This window comes from Erinaceus europaeus, chromosome 15 (assembly GCF_950295315.1).
Source record: "Erinaceus europaeus chromosome 15, mEriEur2.1, whole genome shotgun sequence".
NCBI lineage: Eukaryota > Metazoa > Chordata > Mammalia > Eulipotyphla > Erinaceidae > Erinaceus > Erinaceus europaeus.
Window position 1 is genome coordinate 3,266,700 of NC_080176.1, and position 27,417 is coordinate 3,294,116.

General features: G+C 51.8%; 1 protein-coding gene across 9 annotated transcripts in view; it reads right to left on the reverse strand.

Moving 5' to 3' along the window:
- RBFOX1 (RNA binding fox-1 homolog 1) overlaps window positions 1-27,417 on the reverse strand; it is a 1,765,566-nt gene that overhangs the window by 1,603,552 nt on the left and 134,597 nt on the right. For all 9 annotated transcript variants that reach the window (XM_060172406.1, XM_060172410.1, XM_060172405.1 and 6 more), the window contains exon 2: window positions 26,751-26,789. In XM_060172406.1, coding sequence (XP_060028389.1) covers window positions 26,751-26,789 — 39 coding nt within the window. The remainder of the gene's footprint in view (window positions 1-26,750; window positions 26,790-27,417) is intronic.

Below are 27,417 nucleotides of genomic sequence, written 5' to 3' on the forward strand. Positions count from 1 at the left end.
GTCTGGATGCAAAAAAAAAAAAAGGCAATGGCAAAAAAGTGAAAAAAAAAGTCCGCTTACTAGTCCTCCGATCTCTAAAAAAAATTAAAATAACATTAAAAGTTATCCCAGATAGTTGCAGATATAAATATCACTTAGTGCAGATGTTACAGTAAATATGTAATTATTACTCATGGAAAATCAATGGTGGCAAATGATAAAATCCATGATGGGGGTCTCTCTGCAGAGTCAAAATGTATTAGGCACTTTGCTTGTGGTTTATGGCCTTTTTAATTGAAACTGATCTCTGGCTGGGAATGAATCTTGACAGGGAGGGAGAGGCAGGTTGCAGATGGAGATGTAAGAAGGACAGAACTCTCTGGCAAGACAACAGCCAGCCTCCCCCAAGCCTCTTGGTTTCCTATCACCACCGCGGACTCTGGCCTCACCCAGGCCTGCGATGAGGGACGCAGTGTGAGGAGAAAATGAGATCACGGCAGGCTGCGCTACGTGAGGCAGAGGGAGGACGCTGCGATGACAGGCAGTGTGACCAAGAGGCCACCAGCCAGCCAGAGGGCTCTGTGAGTCAGGCTGCACAGGGGAAGGCTGACAGCAAGAGGGGGGAGAGAAAAGCAAGGGAGGTGTCTGAATGCAGTGAGCACAGAGCAACAGGGGCAGAGATGGCCTGATAGGGAGGAGGGAGAAGGAGGAAGGAGATGGCCCGAGACTGGTAAGTCAGGCTGGGCTAGCTAAGCACTTAGAATATAGGACAAAACCTATAAAATGTGCTTCCAAAATGTGGAAGCAAAAGCACATCCCCCATAATTTAAATCCTGCTGGTCTTTCCCTGCTGGAGCAAGAATAACTACAAATATGTATGGGCAGTGCTGGGGAGACAGCATGATACTTATGCCAACGACTCTCAGACCTGTGGCTCTGAGGTCCCAGGTTCAATGCCCAGTAGGTACCACCATAGGGTAGAGCTGATAATTCTCTTCTCTCTTTCTCTCTCTCTCTCTCTCTCTCTCTCTCTCTCTCTCTCTCTCTCTCTCTCTCCTCTCTCCCTCTTTCATCAATTTTAAAATTCTAGGAAGCTTCTTGAGGAGTCATGATGAAATTCTAGGAAGCTTCTTGAGGAGTCATGCTCCTAGAGGAAGGAGGGAGGATTTAGAGGTTCAAACACTCTGGCTCTCATGCACCTGTCACTCACTATAGGAGGGAAGCTGATATGAGATATTCTAGTCTCTGAGTATGAGCTTGAATGGCAATGAAGCTGTGCCCCTTCCTGCAAAAGCTAGTATCATGGGGCTTGGATTTCTGGGCTCCAGGCAGCAGACCTCTCTCAGCTTCAGTGGTGTCTTCAATCTCTTTGATCCACTCTCTTCATCCTGCGGGAAGGGAAGAATGGGGGCCCTTCGATGGCGCCATCCCAGGGGCCCAGCCAGCAAAGGCTATTAATGATCTGCACTTAGCTGAAGGCACACCTCCTCTTCAAAATTCATATGCTGGGAGCTTAAGCCCTGAGGGGGTGGCATGAGGTAGTGGGGTCCTTTGGGGGTGATGAGGGGATAAGAGTTGTGAATGGTACTAGTGCAAGACACACACACACACACACACACACAGAGAGAGAGAGAGAGAGAGAGAGACCCGGCAGCTCTCAGTATGTGAGGGCAGAAAAGTAGGAGGCGGTCCTCACTGGACATCATGTCTTCCACCATGAACATCCCAGCCTCACGATAGGTGAAGAATGGATTCAGGTGTTGCTCCTGACAAGCCCCAGAGTACAGCATTGCTGTCACAGCAGCCCCCATGGACTAAGACGGTGTCTGTCAAGCGGATGGCCAGCTTGGTTAGCTCACTGCTTCACCCTCGTCCAGCCTGTCCCCATTACTCACTAGCCCCAGGACGCCAGCCCAGACACATGGCCTCTGCAGAGGGGCTGGCTCTCCCACCACCGCTGGGGTGTAGGAGCACACTGCCAGCAAACGGCCTAGGGCAAAGGCAGGTGGAGTGTGGTAAAGACCTCCCTCACGCCGGTGGCCACAACATCCGCCATCTGCTGTGCCAGGAGCTCCAGGCAGGGACTCTCAGCCTCGGTCCTCGCCCATCTGCCCAAAGCCCAGCACTGCCGCCTGGAGTGGTTCACCACAGCCAGTCTGCACACGTCTATGCCAGGCTCCGGCTGGCCCTCAGTGCTCCTGCGCTTTGCCTGACCAGCTCTCCTGTGGCACAGAAGTCAGGTGGCAACTCAAGGTCACAGGTTCTGCCCACCTTATGAAGCATCGGCCTGCGGGGAGAAGGCACAGGGTGAGGACAAGGCCTGCCAGTGAGAAGGCAGAGAGTGGTCAGAGGAGGAAACTTACAAATGTTCCTTCTAGAGCTCTCACAGAGACACGTTCCCCCCCCCCCCCCCCCCCCCCCCCCCCCCCCCCCGCCTGAGGACACCCAGCACATGAGCAAGCAGGAAGGAGGAGGGAACAGGCCGTCTTCCGTGGGGCCCATCCCCCGCCCCGGCATGAGGTCAATCACCTCACCCCAGTCTTAACAGAGTCCCACAGGAAGGCTGCTTATCTCTGCCCTTCCAAAATCCCTTCATTTTCTTCCTTTTTTTTTTTTTTTCTTTTTTGTTGTTTTCCCCTCCTTGTTCGTCCATCTCCTCTGAAAGAGCCACAAATGAGACAGGGTGATTAATTTCATATTTTGGCTACTGTTGCAAAAACACTTTCCTTCAAACTCTGGTGCAAAAAGGGAAGAGCTAATCAGTCTCTAGTGTGGTTACCTTGTGCGTGGGAGAAGCTCTCTGATGAGGAGGCAAGGAGTGGGGAGCACAGGAGTTCTCTGGCGTTAAACTTTAATGAGCAGAGCCTGCAAACAGTGCTGCGTCAACACCCGGCCAGGCCCCACTGGGGAGAAGCCTGCTGCTCCATCAATCTCCCCAGATCAGTACTGTCATTGCTCCACGGCTCGCATTACGTTTGCTGGAGCTGGGTGTGCAGGGAACTGTCCCACTAAATTCCTCAGGCCTGGAGAGGGCCCAGGAGGCAGGCACCTGGCAAAGTCTGCAAGTCAGGCAGAAGCTCCCTCTCTCTACCTCAACCTCAGCACAGCTTGTGAGGCAAAATTGTTCTTCCTGAAGAAGGAGAGAAAACAAAGAGAGAGGCGAAGTCTGGTCTGGAGAAAGATAATCAGAGCTATATTAAAAGCTAGGTCCAAGGAAATTAAGATTCCAGAATGTTCTAGGCCACAAGTCAGCATACTTTTCTGTAAGGGGCCATGCAGGTTGTAAAGCCTCCTCAGTCCCATCTCTGCAGCATGAAGGCAGCTACTGACAGGGCTATACTTTGATAGAATTCTACTTACAGACAAAGCAAAGGCCACACCAGATGTGACCCAGAGGTCACAATCTGCCGACCCCTAGTCTAGGCCCCAGGATTGAAGCACATGAATAATATCCTACCCCGAGAAAAGGAGCAATCAAGGTCAACTTTCCTTACCAGAAAAGTCTGTGCTTGAAGGTGCCAAGAGAAGGGCTGGCCAGGTCCCTCCCACCCTGAGATGGTTGACAGTTCAGTGGGAGGAGGTGCTGTCACTGCCGGCTGGCCTGTGGTGGCAGCCTGAGAAGCAGGGGGCATCCACCTTGAGACCCAACCCCAGATTCCAGGACCACTTCCGAAAGACAAGGGGGCACCGAGCAGAACCCAGCAAAGCCAGGGTTCTTCAGAGCTGCGTGAGAATCCCACATGCCATAGTCCTCACCCCTCTCTGCCAGTGACTTGGGACTAGAACAAGTTGTGCTTCTGGAAACATCCTCTGATGCCTGTTTATGGTGGGCTGAAGTCAGATCCAGAAGTGGGGAGATGGCTCAGCTGGCAGGACAAAGGACTTGCTGAAGTCAGATCCAGAAGTGGGGAGATACTGCTCAGCTGATGGGATTGGAACTTGCTGAAGTCAGATCCAGAAGTGGGGAGATGGCTCAGCTGGCAGGACATAGGACTTGCTGAAGTCAGATCCAGAAGTGGGGAGATAGCTCAGCTGATGGGACATAGGACTTGCATGCCTACAGTCCCGGGCTTGGTCTCCAGTGCCACACGCACTGGAGTGGCACCCTGGTTTCTCTCCCCTCCCCTGATCCTTTCCTCATATGAAATAAAATAAATAAATAAAGCATATGCAGCTAAGCAGAAAACAGGGGAACTGAGCCTGCTATAGGGGTGTCAGAGACAGGGAGGGCCCAGCGACACTCTTGCTGTGATAACTCGTCAAGCTCCGCTCTGTCTTGGGGCACCTGCTATTCTGTACACAGATTCTACTTTGATTTTTTCCCCCCAGTTAATGAGAAACAGAAAGCTGGCCCTGCAGAGGCAGATGCACCTCCAGCCTGAGGCCTGCAGGGGGCGCGGCAGCCTCAGGAACTCTCCCAGCCACAGCTCTGGTCCAGAAGCCAAAGGCTGGGGTCCCTGGAAGATTCCAGGCTGCAGGAGGAGTTGCAGCAGCTCTGAGCAGGGCCACTCGCCTACCCTAGGCTCCGCTCAGCTCCATAGCTGGAGGGAGAGGCCCTTCTCCAAAGGCTAAATGCTCAACATCCCAGAAACAGTTCCACCTGGAAGAGAGCTTGGGACAGCAGGGCTGGGCTCCCAGGGCCCTTGTCCTCCCCACCACCCTGGGGCCCAGAGTCCCAGCACTGTCCTTGCTAACTGAGTGACCCTGAACTCAGGGCAAGTGCCCCTCGGCTGCCATTTCCTGTTGTGAAAGGAGGAGGTGATATCATTCAATGCTGGGGCATCTGGCCATCTGGTTCCCGGCTAACTGTGCCAGAGGATGCCAGCAGGGAGGACCCTCTCTCCCCCTCCTACCCTGCCCCACACCCTACAGCCTGATCACAGAGGGTGGTGGGGACCTTCCCATCAGACCTCTCCCTCAGCCATGTGAGGAGCCTGGGTATTGGTCATGGCCCACAGGCCTCTGACCCTAGAGCTCAGACACTGGCCACAGTGGGTGGCAGAAGTTAGAACCCACAGACCTGACCTGGTTCTGCCCTCCCTCAGTCTCTGGGCTAGGAGATGCCCCGGGGTTTAGCTGCCTGGAGTGCCCAGGCCTGGTGGGGGAGGGTAGGGAGGATCTAGGAGTTCACCCCAAACACCACCTCCCAGCTCTGGCACCTGAGAATCTGTGTGTGGCCCTGAGCACCATGGGTGACACAGGAGGACCAGCCACAGAGGGTCAGCTCTGCTTCCTCTGTGTGCTCTGAGCTCCTGAGGTGATGTCACAGCAGTCACAGCACCGCTCCTACTGGGGCTTTCTTGGTGGCACGACATAAAGAGGCCTCACTGGCCCCACTGAACAGACCGGAAAGCAGAGTCCCCAGTCAAGGACAGACAAGGACACCATACTGTCTGAGGTCACACCACCAGTGAGCATCTAAGACAGCTCTGCTGAGAACATCAGCCTCTGTCTAGGGCCCCAGCCCTGGGGGACAAGCCCCAGGCATTTCTCAGGCCATCTACACCTGCTGCCTTGTTCTGACACACACACACACACACACACACACACACACACACACACACACACACACACATCCTGTGTCCGAAACCCAAGAAAAAGAGAGCTGTATAGAAACCCCTGACTACCACTTCAGGGAACCTTCCCCGCAGGGCTGCGGATTCAGGACAAAACGACATGGAGAGTTTCCAAGTGTGAAGCCTGCTCCAATCGGGGGAAATTCAGGAAGGCTTCTCTGAGGTAGTGACACCTGGGTGAGGGAAAGCAGTTCTCATGATGGGATGGTGGGGGGATGGGGTGTGCATTCTAAGAACACAGGCAACTGAATCTCCTCTGAGGTAAGTGAGCTTGGGGTGAAGGGAAAGAGGGAAAGGGTGAGGCTGGTGAGATGAAAGGGTTCTGACTTTGCTGGGTCTCTTTAAGCCAAGTAAAGGAGTTTAGTGGTTTATTCTTAAATCTCTGGCCATGAAAGAAAGCTCTAAGTTAAAAGGGAAAAAAAATACCAGAATCTTATCAAGGCTTACTTCAAGCTCAGAAATGAGAAGGGCAGTGAGTCTTTTTTTTTTTTTCTTTCCTTTTTCTCCCCCCAGCACTTGGGCTTTGTGTAATTTTATGACGTCCAGATCAACTCTTTCATTCAGATAGAGAAGCAGGCAACAGGAGAGACGCAACAGTGCCAAGCATCCAAGTGCCTTGATTCCCCTTGCTACTAGGGCTCAGTGAGGACAAGGCACAGGCCCCTTCCAGTGGGCTCTTTTCAGGCCCACTGTGAAATCCTGAGATCACTGTCAAAATCAGACGTGGGGAGAAGGCAAACTAGCCCAGGCTAGTGCCGGCACTATGCGTCTCCTACTCCTGGTAGCCATTTTCCCATCTGTGTATTTACTTGCCTTCTTTTTATTAGCTAAGACAGAGATAAAATTGAGAGAGGAGGAGGAGGAGAGAGAGAAGGAGGAGGAGGAGGAGGAGGATAGACACCTGCTAACCTGCTTCACTGCTTGTGAATTGTCCCCTCCTGCAAACGGGGAATGGGGACTCAAACTCGGGTCCTGGTGCATCGTAATACGTGCGTTCAACTGAGTACGTCACTGCCCAGCCCTGACCCCCCCCCCCCATTCCTTGGTCTTAAGTGTTTCATGGAGGGAAGCTGGTGCCCTGTGAGCTGCCCTGTGAGGAGAGAAGACCACGTGGCAAAGGGCCAATCTCCAAACAACAGGAGGGAAGGGCCCAGATCCCCCGCCCAGCCATCAAGTGCAGCCTGGTGTCGCCTTGAGCTGAGCGCGGTTTTGGCTTTGTTCTTGGCTCTGTTCCTGATCTCAAGGCAGGCCACCCATGGAGCCTCAGTGCACACGGCCATAGATGCCCTGAGGGGGTGTGAGCGTGTGGTCCTAAGTTATGGAGCAAGGTGATTTGTTACAAAGCAATGGGACAGTCTACCTGCACGTCTTCACATTCCACCCCTGGGCCTCTGCTTCTTCAGCAGCTCCAAGGGAGGCGCATCTCAGCCCCAGTTGTCTCAGGAGCACTGGGGGAGACCACTGGGCATAGCCAGCAGGAGCATCTCTCACGCGTCAAACCCAGGGGCCTGACAGCCAGGGAGCTACACAGATGGGGAGCTGTCAGTCTACACATAGCTCTGAAGGGTGTGGAAGCTGGAGACGGCAGAAGGGAGGGAAAGGGAGTGGGGAGCCCGCCTCAGGAATCTAGAACTACTCTGCCAAGTGGCAAACAGGACTTGGGGAGAATCATGCCTTAGGGGCTTATTCAGGACAGGCTTCCTCCCAGGACCTGGAGAGGCAGGCGCTAAAAAGAGCACTGGTCTGAGAGCAGTGGAGTGTCTGAAAAGTCATGATGTGTTTCTGCTTAGAAAAAAAATAAACATAGAAAGGGGTCAGGCAGTGGTACACCCAGTTAAGTGCACATACTACTAAGTGCAAGGACTCACACAAGGATCCGAGTTCGAGCCCTCTATTCCCCTCCTGCAGGGGGACATTTCATGAGTGGTGAAGCAGGTCTGCGGGTGTCTATCTTTTTCTCTCCTTCTCTATATCCCCCTCCTCTGTGTCCTGTCCAATATAATGAAATAGATGGCTGCCAGGAGCAGTGGATTCTAATTCAGGCACTGAGCCCCAATGATAACCCTGAAGGAAAAAAAAAAAAGGAAGGGAAGAAGAGAAGAGAAGGAGGGAGGGAGAGAGAAAAAGAAAAACAGAAAAAATATGTCGTGATTCTTCCGACAGTGCATCTCAGTCTGCCAAGGGCGTGTAGCCAAGGGCGTGTTGGTGGCGGCCATCCTGTTTGCCAGCCCAGCTACGCTTGCTTCTGGAACATCTCAAGATGTTCTTGCACATCGTCTAAAAGAAGGCAACCATAGCCTCCCACCTACCCCACCAGGACCCCAAGTCCTCGAGGCTGCTAAGTTCTGATGAGAACACCCCGTGTGCTCCCCACCCCTCCCACCACCATGCTCCCTAAGACGTTCTCCACATCCCCCCACTTGGCGTCAGACCAGGAAGCTCTCTCTGAGCTGCAAGGTGGTGAGGTAGTAAGGTGTGAACATCGGCAGGGACCATGAGAAGGGACAGGCTGCTCTGTCCTACAGAGTCGCTCCCCAGAAAGGGACCAGAAAAAGGAGTCCTGGCCGGCTCCAAAGATCAGCAAGGGGTCCTTACTTTGCCCTCTATGGTTTGGAGGGGACCAGCCAGTATGTTCTTTGCTGTCGTATGCTTTACATTGGTTTGTTCTAGCCCTCCCCCACCAAGAGAATTGGATCAGTCCTATTAATTTCGCGGGCCTGCTTGGCCCCGCCCCAAGGAACCCCGAGAGAGGGTTCCTGAGTCCGAGAGTTCCTGAGTTCCTGAGTTCGAGAGTTTCAGGGTTTCAGAGTAAGAGAGAGTGCCAGAGAGACAGAGTTCCTGGGTTCCTGAGTAAGAGAGAGAGTGCTTGCGCCGCCGCAAAGAGACAGCCGAGTTCTGTTTGGTGATTCGTTTGTCTTAGTTTGTGAATCGTTGTTCCTGAATAAAGAAATACAGCTTCCCTGCCCAGCCGTTGTCTCCACGTCTCTGTTACCCGCCGTGAAGCTGGCCCGGCCAGCTGGAGCCATCCGAAATTTTAACAACATTTTGCTCCTGGGAAAGGTCATTCATGCAGTGGGTCTCTACTTTTTCTTTTTAAGATTTATTTATTGAGAGAGAGAGAGAGAGAAGGAGGAGAAGGAGGAGGAGGAGGAGGAGGAAGGGAGAGGCCATAGCAGCTCTATGGCATAGTCAGTGCTTGGGACAAAATCCAGAGCTTGCAAATCCAGAGCTCTGCCTCTGTGATAACTTCCCAACCACATTGCCCAGGGCTCTCTGGAAGTGAAGTGTGTGCCAGGCCAGGATGGTCGGCTTTGCAAATGTGATGGTACATTTAGTCAGGAATGTAGATGTGGGCACACACACCCTCTCTGCCCATGCCCTTGGCATCTGCAGGTGTGCACGTGTGTGTGTGTGTGTGTGTGTGTGTGTGTGTGTGTGTGTGTGTGTGTGACAGAGAGAGAGAGACCAGGACCATGTGCATGCATTATTTTACTGCTCCCAGGCCTACTTCATACAGAAAGAGAGAGAGCGCAAGGAGAGAAAAACCACAGTATCAAAGTTTCTCCTGCTGCTGTGGTAGTCCCATGTGGTGCCAGGCTTCAAACCTAGGGACCTAGACTACTAGCACAGGCCGCATATGTGGCACAGCACAAGCCCTACCCAGTGAGCTACCCCTCTGACCTTGGCAGTCATCCTGAACCTATGAAGACATCCCTCTCCAGGAACCCAGACAGGGTCTCCAGATCTGGGCACACGGGGCAGAAGCAGAACTAAGAAGAAGTCCATCCTTCAGCATGAGTGCAGGAAAATAGCTTCCTGTCAAGTGTCTGCTCTGTCCTCCTTCCTGGCTCTCACCCTGGCTTCTGTGAACAGTCCTGGCTCTCTCTCTTCTCGTCAGGCTGTGGCCATGGAGTGTCACAGCTGTAAAAGGCAGTAGCCTTGAAATTCCCTTTTTATGCAGTTGTTTGTTAAGTGCTTTTAGTATAAGTTGCTTGCAGTGTGAGGTGGAAAATTCCTTGCCCTTTCCCCTTGAAAAACAGGACCTAATCAGTGAAGGCCACCCATTGTTTTGTAAGTTGTTCAAAGGACCCTGCATGGGGACAAGCCTTATCAGGACCTTTGCACAGAGTTTGTGGCATGCTGTTTACCAGATGGGTGGTCATAGCTGATGGTGGGGGGATGTGGTGACCCTGGCTAGATTCTATTGGTTGTGTGATCTTACTATATTTGGAACTAGCCCACGCTTTGCTTTGAATGGATCATGCTTTTGCTAAGTTTGAAATAATTGGATTTTGTGTTTGCTATAGCCTGTTATTGGATGTAGGTTGATAAGGTGATGTGTTGCCCCTCCCTGACTGTAGTCTGAATTCCTATAAATTGTGTGGCTTGAGCCTTGTTCAGGGTCGAGCTTTGGTAGACTAACACCAGTCACCATCTCGGCCCAGATTGCAATTCGTCAATAAACATCTTTGCTTCATTTCAGTGGATGGTGGTTTGATTTATGCTCGCTAACAACAGCCAGTCCTGGCTGGGGTCTGAGAGGCAGGAAAAACCACCTGTTGTGCAGCGTGTTTCCCCTCGACCCAGGAGGCTACCTCCTGCCCCCACCGAGTGCAGACTGGGCAGCGTCAGCCCTTGTGGCAGGCAGGGCACAGGGCTCCAGAGAACCACCATGTGAACAGGCTGTCCTAGCAGCCCTGGGCCTCTCAAAGTGACTGCCAGGGCAGTGTGGTGTGGTGGTAAAGGCGAGCACCCTGACTCACAGCGTGATGCCAGACTGAGGTCACAACTGCTCCCGGGCTCTTGTCATCACAGCCTGAAAGCATGGTGGTGCGAGGGGGCTGAGTGGGACCCTCCTGAACCCACATATGGGAGTAATGACCCCAGCACCTCAAAATGCTACTGGTTTAGAAGAATGGATATTTATTTATTTATTTATTTATGCTTCCAGGGTTATCGCTGGGGCTCAGTGCCTGCACTACGAATCCACTGCTCCAGGCCATTTTTCCCATTGTGTTGCCCTTGTTGTTGTTGTTATTGTTGTTATCGTTGCCATTGCTGCTGTTGTTGGATAGGACAGAGAGAAATGGAGAGAGGAGGGGAAAACAGAGAGGGGGAAAGAAATATAGACACCTGAAGACCTGTTTCACCACCTGTGAAGTGACCCCCCCCTGCAGGTGGGTAGCCAGGGCTCGAACCGGGATCCTTACGCTGGTCCTTGCGCTTTGCGCCACATGCACTAAACCTGCTGTGCTACTGCCCGGCCCCCAGAAGAATAGATCTTTAAAGAGGGACTTAACTTAGAAAGAGGTCATGGGGTAGGTAGTCCTAATCCCGTGGGACTGGTGGCCTTAGAAGAGAGGAGGGAGTCAGACAGTAGCGCAGTGGGTTAAACAAACATGGTGCTAAGCGCAAGGACCGGCATAAGGATCCTGGTTCCAGTCCCCGGCTCCCCACCTGCAGGGAAGTTGCTTCACAGGCAGCAAAGCAGGTCTGCAGGTGTCTGTCTTTCTCTCCCCCTTTCTGTCTTCCCCTCCTCTCTCCATTTCTCTCTGTCCTAACAACGATGACATCAATAACAAGAAAATAATAACTACAACAACAATAAAAAAGCAAGGGCAACAAAAGGGAAAATAAATAAATATATAAAAAGACACTTAAAGAGAAAAAGAATAGGAGAGGAGGAGAGGGGCTCACCTGGTAGAGGGCACACTTCACTATGCACAAGGACCCGGCTTCAAGCCCCCAGCACCACACGGGAGCACCCTGCTGGGCACCAGGAGTGCAGCTGTGGTTACTCTCTTACTCTTTCTCCCCTGACTTTCTATGTCTCAGTCTTTCCCTCAATGCCACTATCTGATATTAAAAGGAAAAAAAAGAATCTACTGGGATTGGTAGAACCATGTAGGCATGCATGAACCCTTAGCACTAAAAAAACAAAAACAAAAAAGTAAGAAAAAGAGAAAAAAAAAGAGAGAGACTGGGACACACAGAGACACAGAAAGAGAGATAATGTGGAGACATAGGGAGAGGGCATTATCTGTCTACAATCCAGAAGAGAGACTTCAGGCATGGCGATCTCAAACATCTAACTCCAGAACTGAGAGGCTGTGCAGCATTTCTTGTCCATGGCCAGTGTTTCAGGATGGGCCCAGTAATGCCTGAGCTAGAATGGCAGACCAGGAGACTGGAGGCCACGTGAGCAACACAGAGGAGTTCTCTTCCACAACTCAGCAAACTTGATCAAGAGGAAAGATGGGTGAGTGGGCCCCGAGGCAGCCTCACCTCCCGACAGAACAGCCCAGGGGCTCAGTCAGCACATGCTGTGTCCTCCAGAGGAGAGACACTGGGGAGCAGGGGCTGAATCTGAGACCCTGCTCCTGCAGTAGGTGACACTAGTCTAATGGGGGAGCCAGACAGGAGGGAAAAAGTAACTCCCCCGGTGGACTGAGAATTCACAATGGCTACGTGATGACCGTGCCCTGTGATGGGTAAGAGGTGACAGCCATCAAGACAGGTCATGCAGCGATGCCTCTGCTGTCAGTTAAAAGCTCAGACCTCCGGTGTGCCGGCCCACCTTCAGGGACAGAGTTGGCCCTCTGCAAGGTGGGAGTTAGGAACATTGACCCAAACACAGCTGAAAATCCCAGAATAACTTCTGAATGTCCCAAAACTTGAAAAAAAAAAATCAACAGTGATTTACAAGATTATCAGATGTTAGAGGTATAATTCCTCAAGATTCCCAGCACCAAAGCTGTGTGCCCTCCATCCCCAAGGATAACCACTGGGGTTCCCCCAAGGTCGTAAGAGACTAGCTAGCTACTTATAATTGGGGGGGGGGTAAGTGTATGGGTTTCTCCATATTCTATATGTGTGTGAAGCCATGCAGGAAGCTGTCTTTTATTTCCTTCCTATTAATCATAAGTCACTTCCCACACCATCTCCATTTCATCCCGAAAGACTCAATCTCATCTTTTTTAACTGCTGGGTAGTACTCCACTATAGCTCCCCTAAAACTTAGCGACAGCTGTGCCTTGGTTTTCTCAGCAGACTGGTCTCAAGAAAACCAACCCCACAAGCAGTGCCAAAAATCAATGACTCAAGGATGCTCAAGTCACTCATCCTCAGCCATGCCTCGGCCTCGCGTGAGCTTAATGTGCAGCTCGGCGATACGAGAATCTGGCATGAAGCCCAGCCAGTCTATCTTGGCGTTACTCTCTATCGCACTCTGTCATTTCACAAACATCTCATAAAAACTGCAGCAAAGGTGGGCGCGAGGAATCACATCATTGCAAGACTGGCCAGCTCCTCATGGGGCGCGAGCGCTTCCACACTACGATCATCATCTCTGGCATTATGCTATTCCACTGCAGAATACTGTGCCCCAGTATGGTTCCGTAGCCCCCATGTCCACTTGGTCGATTCCAAATTATATTCCTCCATGAGGATAATTTCTGGAACCATCCGTTCCACCCCGGTTCCATGGCTGCCAGTTCTTAGCAACATCGCCCCGCCAGATATTCGTTGGGATGCGGCATCATCTAAGTTCATTTCCCACGTCTACGCTCGACTGGACCTGCCAATCTACGCGGATATCTTCGCCCACTCTGTCCAATGCTTGACGTCTCGTCACCCAATCTGGTCCCCTACGCCTACACTGAACTTCTCTGTTCCAGACTCTTGGAAACAGAGTTGGCAGTCAGCTAAGGTAAAGAACAAACATCTCATCACAGACCCCTGCAAGCATCAACCCGGCTTTGACCTAGCACGTTATGATTGGGCCCTCCTCAATCGCTATCGAACAGGCCATGGCCGGTGCGCCGCTATGTTCCATCGCTGGGGAGCCAGAGAAGACCCGAACTGCCCCTGTGGCTCCAGACAGACTATGACCCACATAGTCAACGACTGCCACCTCTCCAGATTCAAAGGAGGTCTCGAAACTTGACATCAGGCTCAACCTGATGCTGTTGACTGGCTACGGAAGAAGGGCAAACGCTAGAAGAAGAAGCTAATGGTGCCTGCAGGCTCCCCACCCACAGATACAGACAGGCACTTCTGCAGCAGGCAGAGCCCACGAATGGGGAGCCCCACGCACGTGGGGACTGAGTGAATCCCACATGTCCATGGGCACACAGTTCAAGGATCAGCTGTCCTCTATATGAAATCTCTCAGAGCAAGATCTGTGCAGACTGCGTGCTCTGGAGGAGATCGGCAGAGCTCAGCCAGTGGTCAGGACGGACAAACCTCAGGACACCCACACGCCAGCATGGCAGTAGGCCATGTCGCCACAGAGAAGGAAGAGAGAGAACCGTCTCTCTCTGCAGACACAGAGCCTCCACAACACAGGAAGAGAAGCAGGCCACATATGTGTGCCATGGTTGACTGCTCCGATGCAAGTTTCAGACTGCTTATACACCTGCACATGAGCTAGCCACGAAGATTCTAGCAGGAATTCCAAAAGTCATTCCAAATGCTAGGCTGCCAGGGCACCAGGCAGTGGTCACTGGGTGCACCTGGTTGAGCGCACACATTACAATGCTCAAGGACCCAGGTTCAAGCCCCTAGTCCCCACCTGCAAGGAGAAAACTCCACATGTGGTGAAACAGTGCTGCAGATGGCTCTCTCCCTCTCTACTCCCCTCCCTCTCAATTTCTCTCTGTCTCTTCTTCTTCTAGCATTTGCCCTTCTTCCATAGCCAGTATATTGGCAGGTCCAGTCGAGCGTAGACGTGGGAAATGAACTTAGATGATGCCGCATCCCAACGAATATCTGGCGGGGCGATGTTGCTAAGAACTGGCAGCCATGGAACCGGGGTGGAACGGATGGTTCCAGAAATTATCCTCATGGAGGAATATAATTTGGAATCGACCAAGTGGACATGGGGGCTACGGAACCATACTGGAGCACAGTATTCTGCAGTGGAATAGCATAATGCCAGAGATGATGATCGTAGTGTGGAAGTGCTCGCGCCCCATGAGGAGCTGGCCAGTCTTGCAATGATGCTATTCCTCACGCCCACCTTTGCTGCAGTTTTTATGAGATGTTCGTGAAATGACAGGGTGCGATCGAGAGTAACGCCAAGATAGACTGGCTGGGTGGGCTTCATGCCGGATTCTCGTATCGCCAAGCTGCACATTAAGCTCACGCGAGGCCGAGGCATGGTGTAGATGGAAAACAGATGATACCGTTTTTGCAGTGCTAGAGATTAGTCACCATTTTTTACAGTAATCAGATATCAGAGACATGTCTTTCGTGAGTGTTTCCTCGAGGATGTTGAACTTGGATGCCTGAGTTGCACAGCAGATGTCATCGGCGTAGATGAACTTCCTTGAAGAAGTTTCTGGGAGGTCTCTGTCTCCATCCAAAGTAAATAAATAAATTTTTAAAAAAGAAATATTGAGCTATCAGAAAAAAGTCATGATGCACTTTTGCATAGAAAAATACCTCAGGACTTTCCCAACAACCCAATCAAACAGACTGGGCTGGGGGGAGAGCAGTGGACCTTCTTGCCCCATTTGAAATATCTCGCCAAGATCATTTTTCACATTAGCAGGGAGCTGAGGAGCCAGCTCAGCATGTAGAACAGGAACCCACATGTCTGAGGCCCCAGGTTTGATCCTCCTGTGCCTGAACTGAGCAGTGATCTACTCTCTCCTCCCTTGGAAAAATGAATAAATCTTTAGCAAAATGAACATCTAATGTCAACAGGAGCTGCAGAGGGATGGGATCGTGGAGGCTCTTTGTTTTCTTGTGTGTGTTTGAGAAATGAAGCAGTCAGAGTGTTTGTCTACATGTGCTGTTGAGATGGATGTCTTTCCAAATGTCTAGCATGCAGGGTGTGTGTGTGTGTGTGTGTGTGTGTGTGTGTGTGTGTGTGTGTGTGTGTGTGTGTGTGTGTGCGTGTGGCGGGGGGATAAGGAGAGGGAGAGGGAGACACAGAGAGAGAGAGAGAGAGAGAGAGAGAGAGAGAGGGAGGGAGTGTCTTTATCTCATCTTCTTTGGGGTCCTAGAAAGAGGTTGGGAGGAGCTCCCCCACCTGGTAAAGGAGCCTGAGGAGCACAGGCTTCCTCCTGAGTCCCCTACTGCAAGGACAGCCAAGTCCCAGCCCTGCTGTGGACCCGAGACGGCTCCACACTCCAGGGAACACGTGCAGGCCTGAGCGTGGAAACCTCGAGGGAGCAGAAAGGCCTAAGGACCAGGGAGCTCCTGCGCACCCTGCAGAGACGGGACAGAGTAGGAAACTGAGGAAAACAGGGCCTGAACAAGAACCAAGTCTCCACCTCTGCATCCACACAAGGGTCCCGGGTGGCAGGGGAAGTGACACGGGACCCCCACGCTCTCTGGCACCGTAGGTGAGGAGAAGTGTGCAGAGAGACGAAGGGTTCTGGGATCTCAGAGAGTCGGATGCAAGTGCATCTCTGTCCTCTCCCAGCTGTGTGACGCTGAGAAATTCACTTAACATCTCTGAGCTTGCAGTCCTTGCTTAGAGGAGAAGATGAACAACACAACACCCCACCACCGAGAAGGCAGTCCGGGCAGTGCTGCCAGGTGACAGGTGGCGTCAGGGACATCCTGCAACTGCCCTAATGCAGAGCTGTGGGGCACTCAAGATGCTCTGAAAAGGTTCCATGTAAACAGTGACTCTGTCTGTATGTTGCCGAACAAGCCTCAGCCTGCTCTGGCCCGGCCCGTCACAACAAAGGGGTGTTTCCATGTGTGCCATGTCTGCTGCCGTCCAGCTGCTCCCAGTTTGCCACAGACACTCTTCTCCGCGGGGGCTTTCACTGACTGGAGCTTGCAGAGTTGCAGGCCATTGCTAAAGCTGTAGCCCTGGCTCCAAATGGAATAAATAACTGCTCATTTATGACCCGTCACTGGAAGGCACTCAGGGTGCTCTGCCACCAGGAGCCCCCTCCATCCATCCTCAGGGCCTTTCCTCTCTGCCAAACACTCGAAAGCTGTCCAGATCAGACAGTGAGTGTGCACTCACTACGTGAGCCCAACCTAAACAGGGATGAAAAGGCCCAGGCGCTAGCAGCCGTGCCCCCAGGGGGAAGGTGACCTTTGGCTGTGGAGTGGAACTGTCTGGCTTCTGCTTGTCATCCTCTCCAGGAGGCATGGGGTAGAATTCAGGCTTGGGGCATGCAGACCCTTTGCCCCTGCCCCCAACTGAGCAGCTGAAGCAAAGCGAAAGGCCTCTGAGGGTGGGTGAGCCTGGTTGGCACCATGAGGTGAGGCAAGAAGCAGGGAGACCATGACTGGGGGGGATGGGCTAAGCGCAGTGCCACACCAATCTATTGAGCCCCTAAGAGCATCCTGCTCAGGGAAAGGAGGTAGCCCCATTCCCCCAATGTCCCCTACCCCGAAGAGTATGTGACTTTCATGCATGAGGCCCGGGTTTGAGCCCCAGCATCACAGGGGAACAACACAGACAGCTGAGGTGGGGCTGTATGGATGGTGGCGTAGGGCTGTGGTGTCTCTCATTTCTGCCACTCCCCCAGTCCCCTTCCCAACTCCCCCCAGACACACACAAAGTACAGTGAAAAGTTGACTCAGGCGGCTGCTCAGCAGCGGTACCAGGAGTGCACAAGGCCCTGGGTTCATTCCCCAGCACCACCTTTCAAGAGGAAAGAATAGCACCCTGCACGACAGAGTCTGAGCCAGAAGTCAGACCCTCAACCCGCAGCTCTGTGAGTTTGAGGCTGCAGGGCTTGGTGATACGAGAATCCGACATGAAGCCCAGCCAGTCCATCTTGGCGTTACTCTCGATCGCACTCTGTCACTTCACAAACATCTCATAAAAACTGCAGCAAAGGTGGGCGCGAGGAATCACATCATTGCAAGACTGGCCAGCTCCTCATGGGGCGTGAGCACTTCCACACTACGATCATCATCTCTGGCATTATGCTATTCCACTGCAGAATACTGTGCCCCAGTATGGTTCTGTAGCCCCCATGTCCACTTGGTCGATTCCAAATTATATTCCTCCATGAGGATAATTTCTGGAACCATCCGTTCCACCCCGGTTCCATGGCTGCCAGTTCTTAGCAACATCGCCCCGCTAGATATTCGTCGGGATGCGGCATCATCTAAGTTCATTTCCCACGTCTACACTCGACCGGACCTGCCAATCTACGCGGATATCTTCGCCCACCCTGTCCAACGCTTGACGTCTCGTCACCCAATCTGGTCCCCTACGCCTACACTGAACTTCTCTGTTCCAGACTCTTGGAAACAGAGTTGGCAGTCAGCTGAGGTAAAGAACAAACACCTCATCACAGACCCCTTCAAGCATCAACCTGGCTTTGACCTAGCACGTTATGATTGGGCCCTCCTCAATCGCTATCGAACAGGCCATGGCCGGTGCGCCGCTATGTTCCATCGCTGGGGAGCCAGAGAAGACCCGAACTGCCCCTGTGGCTCCAGACAGACTATGACCCACATAGTAAACGACTGCCACCTCTCCAGATTCAAAGGAGGTCTCGAAACTTGACATCAGGCTCAACCTGATGCTGTTGACTGGCTACGGAAGAAGGCCAAACGCTAGAAGAAGAAGAAGAAGAGGCTGCAGGGAGGCTGTGAGGCATGATGAGAAGCTCCAGCGAGGAGTCCACCCTAAGACACGTGGCCACGAGGAGGAGGACAGGTGGGACCCCGTGCACCCCGCTTCTAGACAGAGACACTGCAAAGAGGAGAGGCAGGAGGCAGAGGCTGCCCCACCCTCCTCAGCCTCTTGGGGAGTCAGAGCAGCAGCCAGTTGCAACTGCTTCAATCCCGTATGCAAAGTGAGGGCAGTTTCAGAGTTGGAAGTGACAGGCCCGGTCACCCGGAGGGAAGACAACCTGACCCTGGAAGGTTGAGTGTCCCTCGCTGAGCCTTTGCTGCGTCACCAGCGGGTCACAATCGCAAGCACGCATCTTTCCAGGCATCACAGTCCAGTCAGCTGGCGCAGAGACCTGGAGGGAACTTCCCAGTCCCCTGGGCACTGGGACCCACAGCTACAGACCAGGCGCCAGTGCCACTGTGATGGAAGAGTTGTCCGTGCAGATTGTCAGTTACCAAAGGTAGAAACTCAGTTCACTTTGTCTCCCGAGTTTCCAGAACTGACTTTGAAGAGTCTCTGGTGGCAAGCAGATAGAACAAACCCCTCAGCCTGTCTGAAGCCTTGGGTTCAAGTCCTGATGTCGCATGGGAGCATCAGGGGCAGCACTGGGGGAAACATCCAGACAGTGAAGCATTGACATTGCACCTCATCTCTCCTCTCTCTGCCTCTCCTCCCCCCCACACTGTTTCTTTTGCAATAAGAATAAAAACTCAGCCAGGGATCAGTGTAATGCAAAACACTGGCATCGCAAAATTAAATATATATATCAGCATACGTTTTTCAAATCAATACACAGTAAGACAGTTGTTATGGACAGTTTGATATGGACTCTCACAAATAGATGGAGAGGCAGACAGCATGTTAAGGTGAACAGAAGACGAGGCTGGTAACAGTAAGCCAGGGGACTGCATGGGAGAGGTGAGGCTGCAGCCATCTTGAGGAAAGGAGTGCTGAAAAGGATTGGGGAGAAGCTGGAGGTGAAGTGCAAAGCCCAGGGCAGGAGCTGGGCAAGAGTTGGGGCAGGAGATGGGGCTGGGGCTGGGGCAGGAGCTGGGGCAGGGGCTGGGGCAGGAGCTGGAGCAGGAGCTGGGCAAGAGCTGGGGCAGGAGATGGGGTAGGGGCTGGAGCAGGAGCTGGGGCAGGGGCTGGGGCAGGGGCTGGGGCAGGAGCTGGGCAGGAGCTGGGGCAGGAGCTGGGGCAGAAACTGGGGCAGGAACTGGGGCAGGAACTGGGACAGGAGCTGGGGCAGGGGCTGGAGCTGGAGCTGGGGCAGGAGCTGGGGCAGGAACTGGGACAGGAGCTGGGGCAGGGGCTGGGGCAGGAGCTGGGGCAGGAGCTGGGGCTGGGGCTGGGGCAGGGGCTGGGGCAGGAGCTGGGGCAGGAGCTGGGGCAGGAGCTGGGGCAGGGGCAGGAGCTGGGGCAGGAGCTGGAGCAGGAGCTGGGGCTGGGGCAGGAGCTGGGGCAGGAGCTGGGGCAGGAGCTGGGGCTGGGGCAGGAGCTGGGGCAGGAGCTGGGGCAGGAGCTGGAGCAGGAGCTGGGGCTGGGGCAGGAGCTGGGGCAGGAGCTGGGGCAGGAGCTGGGGCTGGGGCAGGAGCTGGGGCAGGAGCTGGGGCAGGAGCTGGGGCAGGAGCTGGGGCTGGGGCAGGGGCTGGGGCAGGAGCTGGGGCTGGGGCTGGGGCTGGGGCAGGAGCTGGGGCAGGGGCTGGGGCAGGGGCTGGGGCAGGAGCTGGGGCAGGAGCTGGAGCAGGGGCTGGGGCAGGGTGCAGCAGAGGGCTTGGCCAGTGATCAACCAGAGAGTTTTAATGGACCAAATGATTCCAAGAATGTGCCCGGCCCCTCCTGCATGCCTGACACCCTCTGCTTAAGCCTCACACAGCACAAAACATGGGCAATACTAGATGAGTTTCAGGGCTGGGAGTGGAATCGAAGTAGTTGTCTTCTGGGCCCGTTGACTTAACCACTGCACTAAAGAGTAATGAGCTAGAGTACCAATAAGAAGAAATTAAGAAGAGGCCAATTAAGCAGACAGGGTGGATTCTGGAACAACCCAGAAGCAGCTGCAGCTTCACCTCCAAGGAAGTGCAGGTTCTCCAGCCACATCCAGGCTTCCTGACTCAGTTCCGCATTTTCAGAGGAGCCATGAGCTGCCTGCAGTACTGTGATGTGAGTGGTGCAGGTTCAGAAGTCTAGGCTCAGTGACGGAAGCCAGACTAAGGAGCGAGCACTGTGGGCAGAAGCCAGCTAAGCACTCAAAGAGCTTCTGCATGCAGATGCCCTACCCAGGCGACTCACAGTGACAGAGGCATTCTCGACGTGAACGAAGCAGGTTAGAAGCCAAGTCAAATGCTTCTGCTACCTGCTCACACGTGTGACCTTGGCAAGTCAGGAAGCCCCAGAGGCTTGCTTTTTCCCTTCCAAAAGGGGAAGCGGGCCGGGCCTTAGCTCACCTAATAAAGCACACACTCAGCCGGGCGTGGAGACCCTGCTTCCAGCCCTGACAGCTGTGTGAACACTGGGTGCTCTCCACTTTCCCTCACTTCCTTTCCTTTCCCCCTCTGTCTCTATCTGAAATTCAAGGGGAGGGGAACCCACTGGGAGCAGTAGAGTTGCACAGGTTTGCAAAGTCCCAGCAATAAAAGGATTTTTTAAATAAAGTGAAAGAAGGGGTCTGGAGAAGGCTCACCCAGTAGAGTGCATGCCTTGCCATGTGTGAGGTCCCAGGATCAAGCCTGGATTTCACAGACGAGTGTGATGGCACCAGAGGAAGCTGCACGGGTGACGGAACAGCACTATCACGTCTCTCTGCGTTGTCTCTCTCCCTCTTTCCTATCTAGTCAAAATGATGAAGAATTCAGCTTCGGCACAAGGGAATGGTACATGCCTGAGGCCTCAGTCATCACAAATGCAAGAAAATAAAACGAATGTGGAGGTGCAAGACAGTTCCTTGTGGGCTGCTAAGAAGATGAGGTGAGCAAATCTGCTTGGGGTGCCTAGCACAGTGCCTCTGGCTATAACCCTACCCCTAAGCCCCACTCATATGTCTAACCCTAACTTGCAGCCCACTAAGTCTAGGAGGCAGGAAGCAGGGACAGAGACTTGTAAAGTGCAAGAGAACTACATGGCTTCATCTCACACAGATGGAGCTCAAAGAGAACCTTTCATTCTTGACTTAGACTATTACAGGAAGCAAGAGTTATAGCATCCTTTTCAAAAAAAAAAGTGAGAGGCAGTCATGTATAGAATGAGTAACAGGATGCCTACCTCCCAAGTCATCAGGTAAGATCAAAAGCAAATCAAACAGAATCTTCACTGCTAAGAGGAGTGCAAAACAAATGAAGTATCCTGAAAAGCTCTTTCTCAGAAATAACTTTTAAATGGCAGATGATAAAATATCACTATTATGGCAAATGTACTGAACTCTTCTATGAAAGGGCTAAGATTCTCAAACTGGATAAAAAGTAAAATAAGGTCCATTCATATTGTACTTCCAAGAAGTATCTGCCACAAAGATAAATGAACAAAAAAGAAAAGAGTAACAATGAACACGGGAGTCCAGGTTATGCTTTCAGAAAAACTCAAAGCAAGAGGCACTAATCAAGCTCAAGGTGTTAATAAAAGTTTATGAATAACAAAATAAATACAGAAGGCTCCCATCCATAATCAATGTTAGTCAACAAATAATAACCTTGGTCAGTCAAATAACACAAGATCAGAATGCATAAATCACAAATATTGACCAAATACAAGAGAAATTAACAGAAAGGCATTATCCCTAGAAGGTCCTGTCCCATCCATCTCAGGGGGAAATAAATGAATGAATAAACAAATAACCATGAGTTCCTGAATTCTAGAATAAGGCTTGTCAGAGAATGCACCTTGACAACACTGATACACAAGTTAGTGTGATGGCTTGCCCTCCATAGCTCCTATACAGGGTACACTCCACTCTATAAAGTGATTTTGAGCAATATTGTGACAGTAAGTCCTTAATGTTTAGATATTCATGAGCACCTTAAAAGAACTATTGTTGAGAATAAGTGGAATTTGAATGATCTTGGGGGGAACACTATTGGAAGAGCTCTTATTAGTTTCAAGTATGGTTATAAATAGAGGAAAATTCAGCTGTACTTGGCACTGATCCACCCACCCACCCATCCACACACACAACCATTCATTCTCTCACCAACTTAGTCACCTGGTAACTCATTTATTTATTCATTAACCCATCCACGCACCCACTATCCATATTAGCACCCAGTCAATCATCCATTCATTCACCCTCTCACCCCTTTACCTGTTCACCCATCCATTCACCATTAACCCATCCGCTCACTCATGCATTCACCCAACTACCCATTCACCCATCTGTCTACTTATCCACCTGATCACCAATCCACTAGCCCATCTATTCACCCACTCATTTATCCACCTCCCCACACCTCTACCAATCCACCCATCCGTCCAGCTATCCACAACCCATCTGTGCAATGTGTGTTGAAAGTCTACTCCAGGTCTACACAAGGTTTGGAGACTCCAATAGGACAAAAAGACAAGGTGCTTCTTGTTATGAACTTGATAGACCTCCTCCATGCACAAAGAAGAAAAAAAGGTAAACGGACAAAGTAATTAGAAACCCAGTCATGATGATCAGCAATGAGATGTAAGTGGAGCAACAAAGTGTCAGCTAAGGTTTTGAGTCTTCACTCAGTGAGACAGGTGAAGACAAGTGAGCAAGAATAGCTCCTCAAGAGCTCATTTTCTGGTAAGCGAATAGACATAAGAACAAGAAAGAGTATCATTTCAGATGGTGCTACGTGCCAGGGGGAAGAGTAAAAAGGTCAAGAGAAAGTAGTTAAGACTGGCCAGCCACCAGGGGCTCCTCAGAGGAACTGAGCACCTCAGACCAGGGGGCTGGGAGAGGTGAGGTCAGGGAGGAGTCCATAGCCAGCTCACGTCAGGGCAATCGGGCATTCTCCGGAGCCCCTGGGAAGCCTCTGAATCTGCCTGTACCTGCAGTGGGTGACCCATGTGGTTGTTGGGTCCCGAGGACACCACCCACCTGTCTGTCCATCTACCCACCCACCTCATGGTGTTCTGAGAGAGTCAGACACCCGTGAAAGCCAGAGCTACCTGTGCAGGCAGCCTTGCAGCATCCAGGGCTCAGATGGTAAATCCTGCTCTAATTATACTCGTAATTATGAAGTGACACTTGCTGAGCAGGAAAGAGCATTCCTTCTGTTAGGAGATGATGTCTGGGAAGCCAGTTCCAGCCTCTCCAGCAAGGAATTTACTAACAGCTGCTAAGAGGAGACCCAGCCCTGCTGTGAACCAGGCAACCACCCTGAGAAGTCGCTCAGGCACCTGGACATTGGGAAGGAGTTCCCCCACACCCCTCCAGGTATCCACATCACCACTCCTGGTTCTCACAATAATATCAGAAAAAGCAGATCATCTGCAATTGTTGGGTCCAGTTTTAACCTCTGTCCTTCTTCCAGTGGGCTGGGAGGCCCAGGACCTTGTCTGGATCTTACCATCTGTAGAGGCCCCCCACCTTGCCTGTAGGCTCTACCTGGCACAGAGTAGGCGTCTAAGAGAGGAGAGAGAACAGGAAGATAAAAGAAAGGACATCCCAGCTACAGCGGGTGCTGTGCTCCCTGGTAATGCAGGGAGGAAAGTGAGGAGCTCAGAATAATGAGATTCTCACCCTGTGTTCCCTGTACGGGGTGACTAACAGAGACACAAGAACGACGCATCCATCAGAACTTACGGAGCAGGCGGACGGAGGCAGGCAATCAAAAGAATAAATCCATTGCAATGTGAAAAACAGCCTGCCTGCCCGAATCCATCTGGGAGGTGATGCAAGGACTGGGTCTCTGGCCAAAAACATTATATTTTCTCCCCCAAACTGTCTGGTGGGAATTGGGGTGGGGGGTAGGTGAGACAGGTCTCCAGGAGAGACCCCCTTGGGGTGCATAAATCTTGTTTGTGGTCTGGCCACAGTGCCTGGTGCCTTGTCTTGAGAAACAAGCCACTGCCAAGGAGACTTATCCATTTGAAAAGGTCAGAGAGATGCCACCACTGAAGGCTGAGCAGGGCAGGTGTGAATAAGCCCCTCCGCCTCCCCCTCCCGCCTGATCTCCCTGCAGAGAGGAGGCCTAAGGGCTCGCCGTCCAGGCAGAGCCCCCTGGAGTCTTGAGGTCACCTTGCCCACCCACCCCCACTAGGAGACCCACCCCCAGCTTCCTGGGCTGCCAGGGATCCTGGATACTGGCCTGGGCCTCTGAAGCACACCTTTGGTGGAGGAGAGAGAAGTAGCTCCACCCACTGAACCACCTATTCTAGGGGCACTGGAGGCAGGGATACAAAGCCAGTTAAAACTAAAAGTCACCTTGGCCTAAGACACCTTTGCAGTGTGCTTGTGACTAACCCACTAGGAAGAGAGAGGAATAGAATGTCATTCCGCCGCCAGAGTTCCCACTTTCTCTCAAAGGAGCACATCCCAGCACCTCAAGATGCTCTGGGGGCTGCAGGAATCCAGAAAAGCCAGAGCTGTGATGCTGTCTTTTTAATCAGCCATTGCCCCAATGTGGGGAATGCTGATGCCTAAATATGGGGAGGAGAGGTTCAGGGAAGTCTGTAGACACCATGGGAAGGAACTGAGCTACAGAAATACATAGACCAGAACTCTAGTCCCAACTGTGCTACTTATAAGCTGTGTGACTGTGGACAAGTTCCTTCACCTTGCTGGGCTCCCCCACCCCTGCATCCCCCAAGCCACAGGGGTGATGAGATCTAGTCTCCCCAGGTACGCAGAGATGAGGCTCACACAAGTGTTACCACAGTCCCATAGCTGATCATCTAAAGAACTGTTATTCTGTCAAGATGGCTTTGTAGAGAGAGAGAAATTGAACAATGGGTCAACCATCTTATCAGTGTCAGCTCAACCGAGTGTTCCAGCAACCACGCCAACTTTCTGAAACTGAAGGTAATGGTGCCACAGTGGGAAAGAGAGTAGACCAGGAACCAGGAACTCACTGCACAGGTTGCCTAGGAGCAATACAGATGGTCCCTAGAGGCAAGGGCCCCCTCGTACAGTGCACAGAACAGGGCCTGCTGAGCAGGGCTGCCATCCCCAAAGACCCTGAAGCCAGCCAGCCAGACTTCAACCCCCAGCTGACACTGGCGAGAGCTTGCTGTGAATCAGTTTCTTCCTGTTAAACTAGGAAAACCATTTGGTGCTTCCTCACTATGTCAAGCACAGAATGAACATATGACCCTGCAATTTTGCTCCTCAGCTCAGACTCCAAAGAGCTGAACACCACTCACAATAGCCCAGATGGACACGCGTGGGGCAGCCCCACCATGGAGTATTATCCAGCCATTAATAAGCAAGGTCCCAATTCATGCCACAACACAGAGAACTTCACACAACACTGTACACAGCCTGTTGAGCACAGGCAAGCCTACAGGGTGGTTGCTGTGGCTTGGGAGAGGGCTGGGCAGTGACTATGAATGGAACTTCCTTCCAGGCTCAGGACTGTGTTTTAGCATTAGACAGAGGTGATGGCTGCAAATGAACTCCATGTCACTGAATCCTCCCTGTGTGGAGAACTTCCACCTTGACAGTCACACCTTTGTGTATATAAGGATACATCTACTCAGAGTTTTTCCCCAGATTTAGGAGACATTAGGAGGGACCCAGGTGGCAGTGGTGTGGCAATGGACAGTGACCTGGGCCAGAGGAGAGAGGACACGGATTCTGATCACCACTCAACAGAGGTGGCAGACTTGGCCTCCAAACTGCCACTTCAGCCACCTTCAGCCCACTCAAGGGCTGGTCACATGCTCCTGGAGTCCCATAACACAGGAAATTTTCAAGCATAGTAAAAAAGCAACTGTCTTGACACTCGTCTTAGGGGGAGAAAATCCTTGCACTTGTGTTAACTCTCCTTCCTGGATTTTAATTGAAGAGAGGGAGAGCACATGGGGGAAATAAGGTCTCACTTTGTGCATCTGAGGGTCATGTGGTTTCATTAGAAATTACATTAGTTCCTCATTTAGCAACAATAATAATGTAGAATTGGAATCAATAACAAAATGCATTGCTCCAAGCTATGGATTGGTTTGGCTCAATTATTCTCATAACATGGCCAAGCTTGGGTGGCTCCAACTAATAAAGATGAGACAGGCTGTGGGAGAAGTGGGCTTCTCTCACTCAGCCCTGAAGGGTGAGACTATCAACACTGACTTAAACTCCAGACCTCATGTGGGAAAGGAGCCAGGTTAAGTGTCATCTCCCCCATCAGCTAGTAGTGGCTGTTCCACCTAAGTGTTGAATTGGATGGTGGTTGATTGTAGATGTCTGCATTGGGCAGAGTGGAATTCTCTACTGGTAGCAAGTATGAGTCCACCATGCCCAAGGGTCCTTCCAACTAAGAGAAGTGGTTAAGAAAACTCAAGTGGGCCTCCCTGGCCACAAACGCCACATCCTCAACCAGACTCCCCAGCTAGCCGGGCTGGATTTGCATAATAACAGAGCATTTCCACCAAGAGCAGCTAAAATCTCAAGTCAGAACAAAACCAGCGCTTACCTGGTCTTCAGCCAGGCTGTATGGCAGGGACAGCAGATCCTGCAGAGAAAGAAAAAGAAGAAAGGAAGAGAAGGAATGGTGAATTCCAAAACACAACCATTGCTTTTCCCTTAGATAAAACAGTTGCATTCCTTGGAACAGTAGATTTGATTCGTTCCTTTCAAAAATCTCCATCAAGTGCCAATTACACGGCAAGTGGGCTCTCGTGGGCTCCGTTCCCTCACTTGTTTGTCTTTGAGCAGCACTAGGGAATGAACCCAGGGACCTGTGTGTTCACAAGCAGCCTCCCCAGGCCCACTTTCTCATCTTTTTAGTTAATATTTATTTATTCCTCTAGTGTTATATGTATTCATTCATTAGTGAGAGGCAGAGAGAGTAAAAGAGAGAACTAGACCATTGCTCTGTTATGTTTCACAGATGGATTGAATTCAGGAATCTCATGGCTACAAGTCAGGCACTCCACCTGCTGTGCCACCTCCAAATCACGCCATTCTTTATTCTAAAGAGAGAGATGCTAAGAAGAATGACAGAGGACCTAGTGGGGGGTTGTATTGTTATATGGGAAACTGGGGAATGTTATGCATGTACAAACTACTGTATTTACTGTTGAATGTAAAACATTAATTCCCCAATAAAGAAATAAAAAACAAGAGAGAGAGAGAGAGAG